We start from the raw sequence: 17,090 nt of genomic DNA, 5'->3' as shown, positions 1-17,090 counted from the left end.
CTAAGGTAATCGAACATAATTGTGTTACTTGTCTATTCTGGCCTCCGGCTCTTCTCCCCATGCTGCTCTGGCTTACAGAGATGTCAGGCAGGTGACTGATATCATTTTTGTAGGCCAGAGTAGCACGGGAGAAGCAGTGGAGCCCAGGACAGGTAAGTAACACTATTTTTATGTTTGATTACAGACCCACGCCATCCGCTAATTATATATTCTGAGGGTTTCTTCGGACCCTCAGCGTATAAAAAAAAAAAAAAAAAATTCTGCTTGTGAAGGGTTTCCTGGCACACCCCTCTTTCCTTCCCCCTTTTACCGCTTAGCAGGTTGCAGAGCCTCTGTGCACTATGGAAGATTCATTATTATCTGGGCGTTTGGGGACAGTTGCGATGCTAAACTCAAATCCTATGGGGTATTTAGAGAAACAGACTATGTCTGAGTATTTATTAGGCAAAAAAATTAAAGGGGTATTCCCACCTCACATACTCACCAGTCTTCACTCTTGTAAAATCTTCTTTCTTCCTGGTTTCTTGCATCATTTGGTGGGCGGGGTTTCACAGGCAACCTGCCGTTTAGCCCCGCCCCCAAATTTGTGTGTAGCTCCGCCCACCCACATTGGACTATGAAGTACAGGCAGCAGCAACTCCATTCTGTGTTACATACAGAGACTGCCTGTCTCTGCCATAATGAACACAATTGTATTAGCTAGACTGATAACTGGGAGAACAGAAGAAATGAAAGCAGCTCCTCTCCTCTATCTTAGTGCAGGACCCAGGTCACATGGTGTAGACACAGGAATAGCTAGATACACAGGCTCGCTCCCTGCACTTAACCCCTCCTCCCTGCCCCCTCAGAGCAGCAGATACATCATTTGACTCAGGAGCAGCTAGGTCAGGGCTGTAGCCACAAAGAATTGAATAAAGTAAGATAGTGGACAAACAAAGCAGCTTTGCTGAAGCAATGTATTTAGGAAAAGTCTTACATCCACATTAACAAGCATTATAGATAGGATCCTTGTGATGGGACAACCACTTTAAGCTTTTATAGCAGCGTTTAACCACTTAGGAACAGATCTATCCTCCAATTAAAAAGCCAAATATGATTGCATCATCTGTTTCAGATGGTAATAAGTCTCCGGAACATTGCATGTTGATTTTCCCTTTCCTTAGTCTGAAGAAGGGAAAAAGTTCTATTTTTCTTTAGAGGATAGAGGTGTCTTTGTGGAAGTGGTCCATTGAACGTCTGTTGTCTCTGCTCCAAAAAGGAATGGAAGAGGGGCTAAAAAAAATCTTCTCCTAAGAGCTGTTACTCCCTGTTCCTCTGTCAGAGAGAGGTCAGAGGGCGCATAGCACAACCTACTCCAGACCCCATCAAACAGGGGCTGTCTTGGGCAGAATCCAATGTTACTTCAATTACCTCAGAGCATCTCAAAGGAGAGGAAAACAGAGCAGTGAATTTTAGGCAGGAATTGGGGTAAAACCAAGAAGACCCAGAAATTCTTTTCTCTAAACAGTTGAATCCTGCAGGGATCAATGATCTAGACCAATTTTTGGATTTCAGACTTAGCTATATGTATTTCCTTTTCTTCTTCTAATCCCAAAGAGCTTTCAGAAGATACAAAAGGAGTTCTTTGTGGTCAAAAAGAGAGTGGTTCAATCTCCAATAGATTTGCCCATGTAGGGAGAAAGGGCTCATCCAAGACCAGATTTGCTAATGCAAGAGAATTCTCCGTCTGAATGTAGAGAATCTCCACTTAACCAGCAAAGGTCTTCCTGTCAAGCTGTTAAGATTGCTCTGTTTGCCAATGTTATCCAAACTCTTGTAGCTTTATGGAAGAAAGTGATTTCAGCCATTTTTTAGACTATTTCAGAAGCATATTTAAAAAGGACCTTTCACCTTCTGGGGCACATGTGTTTTTATACACCGCTAGAAAGCACACTGTAGGCTTTTACGTTCTGTCCCCCCGGTGAAGAGCTATCGGTGTCGGTACTGTACTGAGTGGTGAGGAACGCCACCCCCACCACCACCCAGTACTTGTCTATGGATGAGTACTCTAAGGAGGGGAGGGAGGGGTTCTGAAACGCCTTTCTGACAATGAAGAGCTACAGTACTGGCACCGATGGCTCTTCACCGGAGGCACAGAGCGTGAAAGCCGCTTTCTAGCAGTGTATTACACCGCATGTGCCCAGGGTGGTGAAAGGTCCTGTTTAACTGCTACAACTGCATAACATAGCACATTACAATGGTAAACATACCTTTTTTTAGGCATGTCACTTTTACAGATTTGGAAGGAAACAATGTTGAAGTCTTATGCAAATTAGGCAATTTCAGCTCTGGGAGCACTGCTCTTGGTGCTTGGGTAGGGTGCGCAATGTCTTAGTAATGGAAGGATTCAACTTCCACAGCAAGGATGCAAATAACCAGTAATTCAATGGGTTGTTTCTAATGTCTACAAACTCCCCAGATGATTACCAACCAAGTTGCATAGAGACCCACCAGGTAATAGGAATTAAAACTTAACCTTTAATCTATCAATTTGTAAAAAAATGTCGTAACCTAGCACCAATTGTCCACATGGACCAAACCAAAAAATCATTCTCTTGTGCCAACTTTTTATGCCATCCCTAAAATATATAAGGGTACAAAGTCACTAAAGGTTGACCCAATTTTAGGACAAAATCTTGAGATCTGCATTGACCAAATGTTATGGCCTTACTTCTAGAGGGGCCCAGTACCACACCTGCTTCAACTTTATTCTGAAGCTCCTGGAGTTTTCCTTGAGTAAGATTTTTTTTTTTTTTTTTTTTTTTTTTTGCTCTTGCACCAGCTTAGGGTTACAACAATTGGAAAGCTGGCTGGATAGTAATTCCTGGTAAGTTGTGTTGTGAAAAAGAACTGTTCCTATATGGCTTATCTCTCTCTTTGAGGAGTTCTCCTTTTTCCTCTCTATTGTGCAGATATGATCAGTGACAGAGGAAATTTTCTTATCTACAAATTATAGCACCAAGTTTATATTCACCTGGGCTATAGATTGAAAAAATAAATAAATGAAAGTTTAGTTACACTTTAATTCAGCAATTTGTTAGGCCTACAAGGCAATTGTGAATGATTCACCAAGCTCTTGAAAACCCGTTCTACTCGTACTGTATCTCTCTATTGGGCTGATAAATATTTGGCATCATATTTGGAACAAGTGGTATTTTCCAACCCTCATATGTTCTTCGAACACTAGAAGCTAAATTTGTCTACATCCCAAGAAATTGCCTTTGGTAGAAAGTTCTTGCAGGCGGTGGTCCCCCCTATTAGGTTGTGTTTTCTTTTTTATGGTATTATGGTATTTGATGCTGTCTTTGTGGCCCGGTGAGAGAGTTTTTGACCTGTGTTCCTATTGGAGTCAAGGGTCCGTCTCTCTGGGGAAGTCATAGTGGCTCCTGAAACAGAATTATGCATTCTTTACATGTTTTTTTTTCTACACCTGTCTAAAGTACTATGCAAAGGTTCTATATATAATATAGTATGATGATTACTTTTATATACTATATTTACCTTTTCATACCACCAGCATAACTGGAAGGCTGATTAAAGAACTAGGATTGCTTCCGGGCTTCAATAATGCAGGATTTGTTACTGCGCCAAGAGCTCTACAGTCGGGGCTCTGCTTTGCAGCTTCACTTCCCTGCAGGTCAGAGTTACTTGTCTGAGTAATGGCTTCTCATGAGCGGAAATTTCCACGGGTCAGGAAGTGTGTCTCATAAATATCATAATTGTGCACTTGCGATGGTACACTCTCGTGGGCAGACTAGACTAACTGATGGAAGCATTTTAGTAGCCGCTCCCTAAAAGAAATTATTCGTTTCTCAGACATTCCTTCTTTTTCAGTCCAACTTATTTTTTTTTTCCTTCAGAATCCGCAGGTTTCTGTAATTCTGACATGCTGCACATTACGCCATTACTGTCTCGTACTATTGTGAAAGAAGTAATGTTCCATTCACATGAAAGTGCAGGGGTTTTAGCTTTGCTCACTTCTATGTTTTTGTTGGTGCTGCATGCCAGTTACAAGAACACTCTGTGGAAACAGGAAGTCTTTATAGAAACCATGTCAACTAGTGTTGAACAGGGGACATTGTGTTTTTTTGTTGTTCCAGTATTATAGAACGTGGCATGTTCTAGTGTCTGTAACCCAGATGTGTGGTATGTTGGTCTGCAAAGAGGAATAAAACATGACTTCCCTTTTAATAATTAATTGTGTACAGTACTTCCTCATTGTTAGTGTCTTCTAGAAGAAAACTCAAACAATGATTGCTCTGTCTGGCCAAGTGTGCATATGATCTCAATAGAGAAGGGAATCTGCCTATCTTGAGAACAAGAGGTCTAGGCATTCTGAAATCAAACATACGCAACTCTTCTTTCCGCCAACAGGACTGAGGACGCCCCCATAAGCATAACAGTTTTGCCTGGTTCAGCCAGCGTTCATCTACTGTGTATGTAAGGCTTGAGGATTAGTTATCTCTACAAAAACCAAATTCCCTTCCCCCCCCCCCCCCTTTTTTTTTTTTTTTCTTGTATAGATTTTCTATACTGGTATTACCATTTTACTTGTTTTAATTTTGCTTAATGATAAATCTCACAGTTCATTAGCTGTGACTTGAAATCTAGTGCTACCCACTTTTAAACGTCTACTGCTTGATACACTTAAACAGGGGCGGATCCAGGGCCAGGCGAGTCGGGCAACCGCCCGGGGCCCCGCGCTTAGCGGGGCCCCACGGCCCGGCCCTAACAAAATGGTCCCGGTCAGCTCGGCAGTCGGGCAAGTGCCAGGGCTCACAGAGCCTCTGGGGGCTCCCCGGCACTTGCCTGTCACGATTTCAGCTCATCGGCGTCCGTCCGCCGATGAGCTGGAATACATACTCGATTAAAGCTGTGACCTCAGCTCCTGCTTTAAAGCTCCGGCCCGGCTTGCGTGTGTAGGCGCGATGACGTCATCACATCACGCTTACACACGCAAGCCGGGCCGCAGCTAAGCAGGAGCTGAGGTCACAGCTCCTGCATCGCGTATGTGACTGGAGTGAGAGAGGAGCGTCGGGGGAACTATGGAAGGTGAGTGATAGAAGGTGAGTGTAAGTGTTTGTTTTGTATTAAATATTAAGGTGGAACATAATGAAGGGGGCCCATGAAACTGGGAGGCAAATGAAGGGGAGGGGGGAATGGCATGACACTGGGGCAGATGGAGGGGGTGGGGAGATAACGGCATGAAACTGGGGACAGAGATGGAGGGGGCCCAATGAAACTGGGGGGCAAATGAAGGGGAGGGGGGAATGGCATGACACTGGGGAAGATGAAGGGGGTGGGGAGAGAACGGCATGAAACTGGGGACAGAGATGGAGGGGGCCCAATGAAACTGGGGGCAAATGAAGGGGAGGGGGGAACGGCATGACACTGGGGAAGATGAAGGGGGTGGGGAGAGAACGGCATGAAACTGGGGACAGAGATGGAGGGGACCCAATGAAACTGGGGGGCAAATGAAGGGGAGGGGGGAACGGCATGACACTGGGGAAGATGAAGGGGGTGGGGAGAGAACGGCATGAAACTGGGGACAGAGATGGAGAGGGCCCAATGAAACTGGGGGGCAAATGAAGGGGAGGGGGGAACGGCATGACACTGGGGCAGAGACAGGGGACATTAAACTGTGGGCAGATGAAAGGGGAGAACGTGATGAAACTGGGGACAGAGATGGAGGGGGGGGACATGAAACTGGGGACAGAGGAAGGGTGTATATGAAACTGGGGGAGAGATGGAGGGGGGGAATATAATTTACGGGTGACTGTAGGAGGATTATACTGTGTGGGAGCACATGATAAATGAATGAGAATGGGTGGAATCAACATAAAAGTGGGTGGAGCCAAATTTGCCGCGGCACGCAGAGCACGCCGCACATTTTACCCCTCTTTCTACTCATTAAAAATTAGGAGGTATGGCGTTGGTGACGCCACACTCCTGCATGACGTCACTCGCTTCATCTGCGACGCACAGTGTCTCGACTCCCCCGCCTCCTTTACAAGGGGGCCCACTGAGGCTCTGTCGCCCAAGGGCCCATAAAAACCTGGAGCCGGCCCTGGGTCAGCATGTCCTACGGACGCCGATGAGCTGAATACATAGGCGTTTAAAGCAGGAGGTGTCACAGCTCAGCTCCTGTTTTAACGCTGAGCTCCGGCATTTGTAGTCGCGATGTGATGATGTCACATCGCACCTACAATATGTGTATGAGGGAGAGAGCTTAGGGGGAACGAGGGAAGGTGAGTGTGTGTGAGAACAGTATGACGCTGGGGCAGATGAACGGAGGGAGAACGGCATGACACTGGGGCAGATAGAGGGGGGGAGAACAGCATGACACTGGGGCAGATGAAGGGGGGAGAACGGCATGACACTGGGGCAGAGACGGGGGGGGACATGAAACTGTGGGCAGATAAAGGGGGAGAATGGCATGAAACTGGGGACAGAGATAGAGGGGGGGGGACATGAAACTAGGGGTAGATGAAGGGTGTATATGAAAATGGGGAGAGATGGAGGGGGGGACATATAATTTACGGGTGACTGTAGGAGGATTATACTGTGTGGAATCACATGAAAAATGAATGATAATGGGCGGAGTCAACATAAAAGTGGGCGGGGCTTAATTTGCTGCGGCGCTCTGCGCGTAGGGCCCCGCCAAAGTCAATTGCCCAGGGCCCCGCAAACCCTGGATCCGCCACTGCACTTAAATATAAAATAGTTGTATATAAGCCATTACTGTTCCTCCATTTACCCCACCTTTCCCCCTTGTGGAGCATCTTTGTTTTCCATTATAGCTCCCTATCACCATAAGGCACTGCCAACCCTTCAAACAGTTCTTACTCAAAGATTATTTGCAGGCAGTTGAATGGAGAGCTTGACCTATCAGGCACATACACTTCTGGTAGATGAAGATGAATAGCCCACACTCCTCTTTGCCAGACACTTTGGATACCTGGTCTTCACCCTACAGAAGTTTGAAAAATCTCAGTGCCATGTTCTAATTTTTAATCATGTTGACCATCTTTTTGGTCTCACTTTATTCCTTTATCATCTGGAATATCAAATACCATTATGAAGTACAAATTGCCCCCGCGAAAGTAAGCTCTTACTAATCTCTGTGAGTATGGCTTCTGGAAGGTAATGACAGGACGTGGTATAGAAATTGGAATATAGATATGAATAGAGTAAAAATGTTTAGGAATGTATCTGTGGCTCTATACTGACATGGTTTTTTTTTTTTTTTGGTTTTTTTTTTTATTATTCCCAAAGAACCCCTTTAGGCAGTTGTGCATTTCTTAAAAGTCTGTTACGTGGCCTGTACTAGAAATAACCGCATTCTTTCTTCCAGTGCATGCTCAATTTACAGGATATCACCATGGTATGAATATGTATATACAGCAGAGCTGCAGTGGAGTGGGTGTATATTTTTTGTTTTGCATCTTTCATGTGAACATAGAATTGACAATAAATGTTCTAGTTATGCAATTGATCTTGCATCTTTATATATGATTTCCATTAACATGAAGTTTTTGGATTTTAGTAAAATAACAATGTTTGTTCTTTCCTCAGTTGCAGAAGCAGCAACAGGAAGAGTTTGGTTGTGGGATCACCTTCACCCACGCTGTCTCGTCCATTATCGCCACTTTCTGTACCTACAGGTTAGTTCTGACAAGTATATGAAGTATGATGGCCATAATAGATCTAATACTGTTATCACTAAATTCTGCAAAGTACATGAGATAAAGAGTATAAATATATCCTTGGGATAGGTCATCAGTATTATATCTCTGAGGGTTCCAAAGCCAAGACCCCTCAAATGTGCTCCCCTGGAACAGCGCTGCTCCCTAGAATGTTTACATTTTGGAAGCTGTGTTGTTTACTCAGTGAATGACTTGGTATTGCAGCGCTGCCCCATATACTTCAGACTGCACTACCAAAACATGCAAATATCAATCGTATGATAAGTTAGCAACCAGGCAAACGTTACATGGAGTATAGGACATGGATATTTGAAAAATTAACAACTCCATTTTAGATATTGTTTGAATTCTGATTTTGTGAGAATTTTCCAATTATAGAATTGATGTGCTGTCTTATGGTATTGTACTAGGGCCTAGAGGTTTCCCTGTATAGTAATAGATATTGGGTCAAGTAGGCAGTTGCTAAATTTTGATGTTACTGGTTTGTCTAAAATAAACACCTTTTATGTGTATGGGATCTTACTGGATTTCCTTTGGCAGAAAATACATGAATGCTTTTCTCCTCTTCCCTTAGAGAAGACGTGTTGAGGGATAATTGTTAAAGAGGACCTTTCACCACTTTTGGGCACATGCAGTGTTATATACTGCTGGAAAGCTGACAGTGCGCTGAATTCGGTGCACTGTCGGCTTTCCCAATCTGTGCCCGGTGTAAAGAGCTTACGGTGCCGGTACCGTAGTGCTCTATGGTCAGAAGGGCGTTTCTGACCATTAGCCAGAGACGTCCTTCTGCCTCGCGGCGCCAATCACGCTGTGCTGTGGAGCGGGGAGGAACGCCCCCTCCCTCTGCTCACACAGCTTGTCCATAGACGAGCATTATCAGTAGCGGGAGGGGGGAGTTTCTCCCCGCTCCACAGCACAGCGTGATTGGCGCCGCGAGGCAGAAGGACGTCTCTGGCTAATGGTCAGAAACGCCCTTCTGACCATAGAGCACTACGGTACCGGCACCGTAAGCTCTTTACACCGGGCACAGATCGGGAAAGCCGACAGTGCGCTGAATTCAGCGCACTGTCAGCTTTCCAGCAGTATATAACACTGCATGTGCCCAAAAGTGGTGAAAGGTCCTCTTTAAATTAACAAGCATTCACATGCAGCATATGTGTATGGTCAGCTTTAGATAGCCATTGAATTTGGTTATTCCTCTCATCCTCTCCATACACATACACAGTCGGTTCAGCTGTAAGATAAGATAATCCTTTAATAGTCCCACATTGGGGAAATTTCAGCATGTTACAGCAGCATAGTAATACAGGTACAGGATAATACAGAGTAATATATTACAGACGTAGACACACATAAGCTGAGAGAGATATACTAGGAGTCCATAGCAGCTAAGGAAAAACGGAAGAGAAAGAGGAAGACCTCATGGTCATCGTCATAATCATTAGTTCTCTGTGCTGTGCTTGTATGTGCATGATGAATAACATTATTTTTAACCATGGCATGACTTTTACATGTGATGGCAGTTTTTATTTCTCCAGCCTCTGTTTTTAATTTTTAGTTCTTCCTGAGCTAGTGGATGGGTTCACACTACTGTTGTTAATGTCCGTTACTGTCTTCTGGCATACGATGACAACAATGGACATTAAACTGTTGCAGAGAACAGACACAGACTGATTCTATGTCTGTACCCACTGACAATAATGTAAACATGACTGAGGCGATCTTCCTTTGTTTACTTTTCATACTGGAAGGAAAATTCATGCATGCACACTTTATTCCAAACATGATGGAAGATATCGTCCATCATGCTGTTTATATTAGTGTCATTGGGAATGGACACAGAATCAGTCTAGATTCACATCTGCATTGGAATCCCTGTACAAGACTCTGCCGCAGATTCTAAAACTGCAGACAGAAAAAAATCCAGGAAACTGGCGGAAATCAAGTAGAAACTGGCAGGGTTTCCGCAGGTAACCACATTATAAGTGGACAGGGTCTCTGTCTTTTTGGTCCCCAGGAGGACCTGAACCACGGAGACCCAAACACTAGTGTGAACCTAGCATCCATCTGTGTCCGTTCTCTCCAGCAGTTAATGTCCGTTGCTGTCATCTTAGGACGGAAGACAGCAACAAACATTAACAACAATAGTGTGTAGCCACTAGTCAGCTATGATGTCTGCCACTGCCAGCACAAAAAGTACAGTTGTGGCCAAAAGTTTTGAGACTGACACAAATTTTAGTTTTCAGTATCTTAGATCTTTGTCAGATGTTTTTCTGGTATACTAAAGTACAATTTTATAATCATTTCATAAGTATTTAAACGGTTATTGACAAATATGTCAACTTTATGCAAAAACTCAATATTTACAGTGTTGATCCTTATTTTTCAAGGCTTCTGCAGTTTTCTTTGGATGCTGCATGTAAGCTTCTGGGCCAAATACTGACTGATGGCAACCCATTCTTTCCTAATCAGTGCTTGGAGTTTGAGAAGACCAACATTTTGTGACAGTCTAAAAACTTTTGACCACAACTGTGTATGAAAATCTGCTCAATAATTCTCAGATGCATCAGCAGGGTTACTTAGGACATTAAAGGGAAGTAATAACATGTATCAGTATAGAAATAAAGTACTTGGAGTAACATAACTTCCTGCCTGCTGTGTCTTTGCTTCTGTCTTTCTGCTCTCATATAGTTCCTGACTACTCTCAGAATTCAGCAGATATTTCAGAGTAAATGTCAGTTTTACAGGTAGAGCAGAAAAACATCCAGAAAAAAGGGGGGAGGGAGTCGTTTTTCTCTGACAAGGACATTTACAAAGTTCCTTATAGTCATTTGAGCTACGGTATTTCTAATAGCGCTCAATACATTAGGCCTATAACTTTCTTCTATAGGTAGTACATTCTAGTATGTTTTATCATTATAGCTGATGTTTTCTAGTCGTCATGTTTGCTTATTCATTTTTACTTTTGATAGCAGGGAGCAGTCCCCTGGATAGTCCAAGAAACTTCTCCACTAGTGCGTCTGTTAACTTCCCCTTTGCTCGCACGTAAGTATTCTTTTAAGTTACATATGAAGGCCAAGTTCTGGTATTTTTCTTTTTTTTTGTTATGCCATTACAATCCGTAATATGTATTTAATATGTATGTTAGTAGCAGTTTTTAAGAGCCAATACTTTATGCAGTGTATTAAAGTCATTGTGCTTAAGTAGTAGAAATCACTGCTCTCACTGGCATCATACATGCCATTCTTCAAGCATCCATAACTAATTTGACAGATCTGTTGTGATAAATGTCATTGACTTTTACTAATTTCTTTCTTTTTTTTTTTTTTTTTTTTTTTTTTTTTTTTTTTTTTTTTGGGGGGGGGGGGGGAGGGAGAAAGTTAACTTCATGTTAGCCATGATGCCATTTGAACAATGATAGACAACCAACCAAAAATAAGCAACCTAAAGTATATGCGTAAATGCATGGGTTCCTTTAAACTATACCAAGCCCTAAAGAAATCTGTGTCCTCACCATACACATAAAATATCCACAAGAAAAAAAATTCGTGAGTATGACACTTAGTATAAAAGGAATATACTACACATCCAGTCTAGGTCAATAAACTTGTCATAATTTTATTTATTACATTATACACATATATAAAAGATGGACATTAGAAGGGGAATCTACAAATACAAACTGACTGGGTAAAAGTGAATTGCAGCAGATGGTATGTGGTCCCTTTAAGTATTTACATACAATGGAATACACATGGATTAAGCTAATGCCAGAAAGGACCTCAGCATTGGAGTCCTTTATACGCTGTGTGTGGACATTATATACAAATAGCAATAGTATCAATAGCCGCTGAGGTATGTATCATGAGTGGCCACTAAGTTATACACATTACCACAACAGCTCAAAGAAAATGCTAGAAGTTTAAAGTTACCATGTGGTCCAATATATATCTCCTATCCATTAAAGTGATAACATTGATACACACACATTGGTGACTATAACAACATAGGTTCACATGTATCCTATACCACTATATACAGGTTTAATAGCACTGTGGCTTACCCATGTTGCCAATAGGAGGTATACAAGTCAGGACAGGCACTCACTCCCCAGTACCTGACCTCCAGACGAAGGCTGCATAGCCGAAACGCGCGTCAGGTACTGGGGAGTGAGTGCCTGTCCCGACTTGTATACCTCCTATTGGCAACATGGGTAAGCCACAGTGCTATTAAACCTGTATATAGTGGTATAGGATACATGTGAACCTATGTTGTTATAGTCACCAATGTGTATGTATCAATGCTATCACTTTAATGGATAGGAGACATATATTGGACCACATGGTAACTTTAAACTTCTAGCACTTTCTTTGAGCTGTTGTGGTAATGTGTATAACTTAGTGGCCACTCATGATATATACCTCAGCGGCTATTGATACTATTGCTATGTGTATATAATGTCCACACACGGCGTATAAAGGACTCCAATGCTGAGGTCCTTTCTGGCATTAGCTTAATCCATGTGTATTCCATTGTATGTAAATACTTAAAGGGACCACATACCATCTGCTGCACTTCACTTTTACCCAGTCAGTTTGTATTTGTAGATTCCCCTTCTAATGTCCATCTTTTATATATGTGTATGATGTAATAAATAAAATTATGACAAGTTTATTGACCTAGACTGGATGTGTAGTATATTCCTTTTATACTAAGTGTCATACTCACGATTGCCATTTGAACAATGCCTGACTGGGACATTTACCAAACACGTTTACCACTACTTGGCTTTTATAGTAAGCTAAGATGGTTTTTTGTTAGTATCATAGTTAGAGATGAGCGAACACTAAAATGTTCGAGGTTCGAAATTCGATTCGAACAGCCGCTCACTGTTCGAGTGTTTGAACGGGTTTCGAACCCCATTATAGTCTATGGGGAACATATACTCGTTAAGGGGGAAACCCAAATCCGTGTCTGGAGGGTCACCAAGTCCACTATGACACCCCAGGAAATGATACCAACACCCTGGAATGACACTGGGACAGCAGGGGAAGCATGTCTGGGGGCATAAAAGTCACTTTATTTCATGGAAATCCCTGTCAGCTTGCGATTTTCGCAAGCTAACTTTTCCCCATAGAAATGCATTGGCCAGCGCTGATTGGCCAGAGTACGGAATTCGACCAATCAGCGCTGGCTCTGCTGGAGGAGGCGGAGTCTAAGATCGCTCCACACCAGTCTCCATTCAGGTCTGACCTTAGACTCCACCTCCTCCGGCAGAGCCAGCGCTGATTGGCCGAAGGCTGGCCAATGCATTCCTATGCGAATGCAGAGACTTAGCAGTGCTGAGCCAGTTCTGCTCAACTACACATCTGATGCACACTCGGCTCTGCTACATCAGATGTGTAGTTGAGCAGAACTGGCTCAGCACTGCTAAGTCTCTGCATTCGCATAGGAATGCATTGGCCAGCCTTCGGCCAATCAGCGCTGGCTCTGCCGGAGGAGGCGGAGTCTAAGGTCGGACCTGAATGGAGACTGGTGTGGAGCGATCTTAGACTCCGCCTCCTCCAGCAGAGCCAGTGCTGATTGGTCGAATTCCGTACTCTGGCCAATCAGCGCTGGCCAATGCATTCTATTAGCCCGATGAAGTAGAGCTGAATGTGTGTGCTTAGCACACACATTCAGCTCTACTTCATCGGGCTAATAGAATGCATTGGCCAATCAGCGCTGGCCAATGCATTCTATTAGCGTGAGCTGAGTTTGCACAGGGGTTCTAGTGCACACTCGGCTCTGCTACATCAGATGTGTAGTTGAGCAGAACTGGCTCAGCACTGCTAAGTCTCTGCATTCACATAGGAATGCATTGGCCAGCCTTCGGTCAATCAGCGCTGGCTCTGCCGGAGGAGGCGGAGTCTAAGGTCGGACCAGAATGGAGACTGGTGTGGAGCGATCTTAGACTCCGCCTCCTCCAGCAGAGCCAGCGCTGATTGGTCGAGTTCCGTACTCTGGCCAATCAGCGCTGTCCAATGCATTCCTATTGGAAAAAGTTTGTCACAAAAATCACAATTACACACCCGATAGAGCCCCAAAAAGTTATTTTTAATAACATTCCTACCTAAATAAAGGTTATCCCTAGCTATCCCTGCCTGTACAGCTATCCCTGTCTCTTAGTCACAAAGTTCACATTCTCATATGACCCGGATTTGAAATCCACTATTTGTCTAAAATGGAGGTCACCTGATTTCGGCAGCCAATGACTTTTTCCGATTTTTTTCGATGCCTCCGGTGTCGTAGTTCCTGTCCCACCTCCCCTGCGCTGTTATTGGTGCAAAAAAAGCGCCAGGGAAGGTGGGAGGGGAATCGAATTTTTTTGGAGTTTGCCACGTGATGTTCGAATCGAACACATCGAACAGCCTGATATCCGATCGAACATGTGTTCGATAGAACACTGTTCGCTCATCTCTAATCATAGTGTCTTCTCTCCTTAGTTAACAGAGTGGAGTTGCCATTTATAAACAAAATTATCTACGTATTAGTTCACTTTCTATTACGTCAAAATTTTTCATTGAATTCCATTAATTTTTGGTACATGTAATAGCCACCTCCTAAATATTTTTTTTTTTTTCCTAACCCAATGTCTACAGTTGTTTCTTACCGATGATTTGATTTTCTTTCTCTTCTTGTTGCCTAAACCCTTTGATGCTTGCAGTCATGGACCACGCACTGACAGGTAATCAATGTTGGCATATCTGTAAGCCTACTTAAATGTAAAAATGTAAAATGTCATGCTTTTAATAATTGTTATAGGAGAACCCTAACAGTCTAACCTAATTTTGTTTTCAGAGCTGATGGACGTAGATGGTCTCTGGCATCTCTTCCCTCTTCTGGATATGGTACCAACACTCCAAGCTCAACTCTCTCGGTAACATGATCTTGTCATAGTTGTCTCGTATAGTGTATTTAGCAATAAAATGTATCTTCTGAAATAAACATAATTTGAAAAGATTAGGGCACGTTCACATTGAGGAACTGAGCCAGATTCCACATTAAAATCAGCTCCCCATTCAGCTTGAATTCTGCCTTCTATTGTTTTCAATAGGAGGTGGTGACAGGGTCTTCTTTTTATAGAGTGCCCTGGAAATAGAAGCACCTTGCTTGATCTTGCTGTGGTTTCTGCTTCAGAATCAATAATTTTTGGGGACAGGAAACAAGCTTCTCCACAACAGAAAATTATATTAACAGACATCTTATATAGGCACTGTACAGTGATTAAATATATTGGATACTCAACAGTGATTTGTTACTGGATACAGAGTTCTGCTTACAAGAGCTTACAATCTATGAGGTATAGGGGGTGACACGAGAGGTAGCTCGGGCAGCATATGAAGTTGCATTGCTTATACAGTGGACCAGCCATTTATGTAATAGAGGTTACTGTCATTACACATAAAGCTGTTTGAGCTGTCATTAGTCAGTGTCTTTTAATGTGCACATGGTGCCTGGACATATAAAGTAACAGTCTGATACTGCTTTATATCCTGTGGGGTAATGTGGGAGTGTAAACAGAGGAGCAGTAGTTTTAGGGATTCTGTGGAAGGCTTTACTTTAAGAATTGTGATAGGCCTGTCTGAAAAGATGTGTCTTTAGGATGCACCTGAAGCTGTAGATATTGGGAGTTAATGAGATTGTCTGAGGTATAGCATTTCATAGAAGTTTTGCAACTCAAGAGAAGTCTTGGATACGGGAGTAGGAGGTTCTGATAATGGAGTATGTTTGTCTTAGGTCAAGTTAATGGAGAGCACAGGTTGGACAATAGACACAGATGAGGGAGGAAAAGTATGGAGGTGCAGCATTATGGAGAGCCTTGTAGATGAAGGTGAAGTTTATATTGTATTTTGTACTGAATAGGCAGATCAGCGTTATCGCTGTAGTGTCTAGACTGATAGATGAGCCTGGCTGCTGCATTCAGAATAGATTGTAGAGGGGAGAGTTTAGTGAGGGGAAGACCGATTAGTAAGGAGTTACAGGGGTCAATGAGAGAGTGAATCAGGGCGACAATGAGGGTCTTTAATGTTTCTGTGGTAAGGAAAGGGTGGATTCTGGAGATATTTTTGAAGTGGAGAGGAAATGAGCCTGCGAGTGACTGGATGGGGGGGGTGTATGAAGGAAAGTTATGAGTCAAACATAACCCCAAGACAGCGGACATACTGCCTAGGAATTATAATAAGGCCGGAGACTGAACTAGAGATATCAGGGTTAGGTCTGTTAGATGCTGGAAACAGTGGTAGTTCAGTCTGAGAGATTCAGTTTCAGATAAAACAAAGACATGCTATTTGAGACGGCAGAGACAGTCACTGGTGTTTTGTATAAGTGGAGGGGTGATTTCATAGGATGAGGTATATAGTTGGGTGTCATCAGCATATAGATGGTGTCAAAAGCCAAATCTGCTGATGGTTTGTCCAATAATGGCTGTGCAGTGATAAGAGTAGGGGGCCTAGGACCGAGCCCTGAGCAACCCCAACAGCAGGGGGAAGTGACAGAGCCTGCAAATGATACACTGAAAGTGCGGTCTGAAGGGTACAAGGAGAACCAAGACTGCACGGTGTCTGTGAGACCGACAGACCAGTGGATAGTGAGGAGGAGTTGGAGGTCAACCGTGTCAGATGCTGCTGAGAGATCCAGAGGAATAAGAAGAGAATAGTCATCATTAGGTTTAGCCATCAGGAGATCATTGGAGACTCTTGTAAGGGGCATTTCTGTAAAGTGCTGAGTGCGGAAGCCAGATTGTAAGGAGAGATGAAGAGAGTTAGCAGAAAGATATCAGATCAAGCAGGACTAGACCAAGCGTTCCAAGATTTTGGAGATGAAGGGGAGATTAGAGACGGGTCGATAGTTAGCCGCACAGGACAAGTCAAGGGAGGGTTTCTTAAGTAGCAGGGTGATGACAACATGTTAGAAATAGGAAGGAAAGATTCCCGAGAGAGAGGTTAAATATTTTAGTGTAAGGTAAGTAGTGACGACAGAGACTGGAGAAGGTGTGAGGGTTAAAGGGTCACTATTGCAGATTGTAGGTCGAGAAAAATAAAGGAGGCGGGAGACTTCATTTTCATCTTTTGAAACAGTTACAGAAGAAGAGCAGGATAAAGTGTGGTAAATGTGATCAATGCTGCCTGGGGAATGGGCAATTATTTCCTGAATGATTCTATCAATTATGTTATAGAAATAAGTGGCTAGGTGCTCTGCACAGAACTATTTGAATGGCACCTGCACCTTGGAAGTAACTGAGTCTTTTAGGGTCCATTCACACGGAGGAAAATGGTGAGGAATTTGGTGTGGAATTTCATTGCT

General features: G+C 43.2%; 1 protein-coding gene across 8 annotated transcripts in view; it reads left to right on the top strand.

Annotated features, from left to right (window-relative positions):
* Nucleotides 1-17,090, top strand: part of MAST3 (microtubule associated serine/threonine kinase 3) — a 205,434-nt gene that overhangs the window by 143,255 nt on the left and 45,089 nt on the right. For 3 of the 8 annotated variants that reach the window (XM_075282755.1, XM_075282709.1, XM_075282747.1), the window contains 4 exons: nt 7,615-7,703; nt 10,721-10,790; nt 14,452-14,472; nt 14,586-14,664. In XM_075282755.1, the coding sequence (XP_075138856.1) occupies nt 7,615-7,703; nt 10,721-10,790; nt 14,452-14,472; nt 14,586-14,664 (259 nt within the window). Of the gene's footprint in view, nt 1-7,614; nt 7,704-10,717; nt 10,791-14,451; nt 14,473-14,585; nt 14,665-17,090 lie in introns of all 8 variants that reach the window. The other 5 variants (XM_075282701.1, XM_075282764.1, XM_075282737.1 and 2 more) reach the window with 3 other exon arrangements.

The sequence above is a fragment of the Leptodactylus fuscus genome, chromosome 1 (assembly GCF_031893055.1).
Source record: "Leptodactylus fuscus isolate aLepFus1 chromosome 1, aLepFus1.hap2, whole genome shotgun sequence".
NCBI lineage: Eukaryota > Metazoa > Chordata > Amphibia > Anura > Leptodactylidae > Leptodactylus > Leptodactylus fuscus.
The sequence above is the reverse complement of the archived record's forward strand: the minus strand, read 5'-3'. Positions and strand labels throughout refer to the sequence as shown.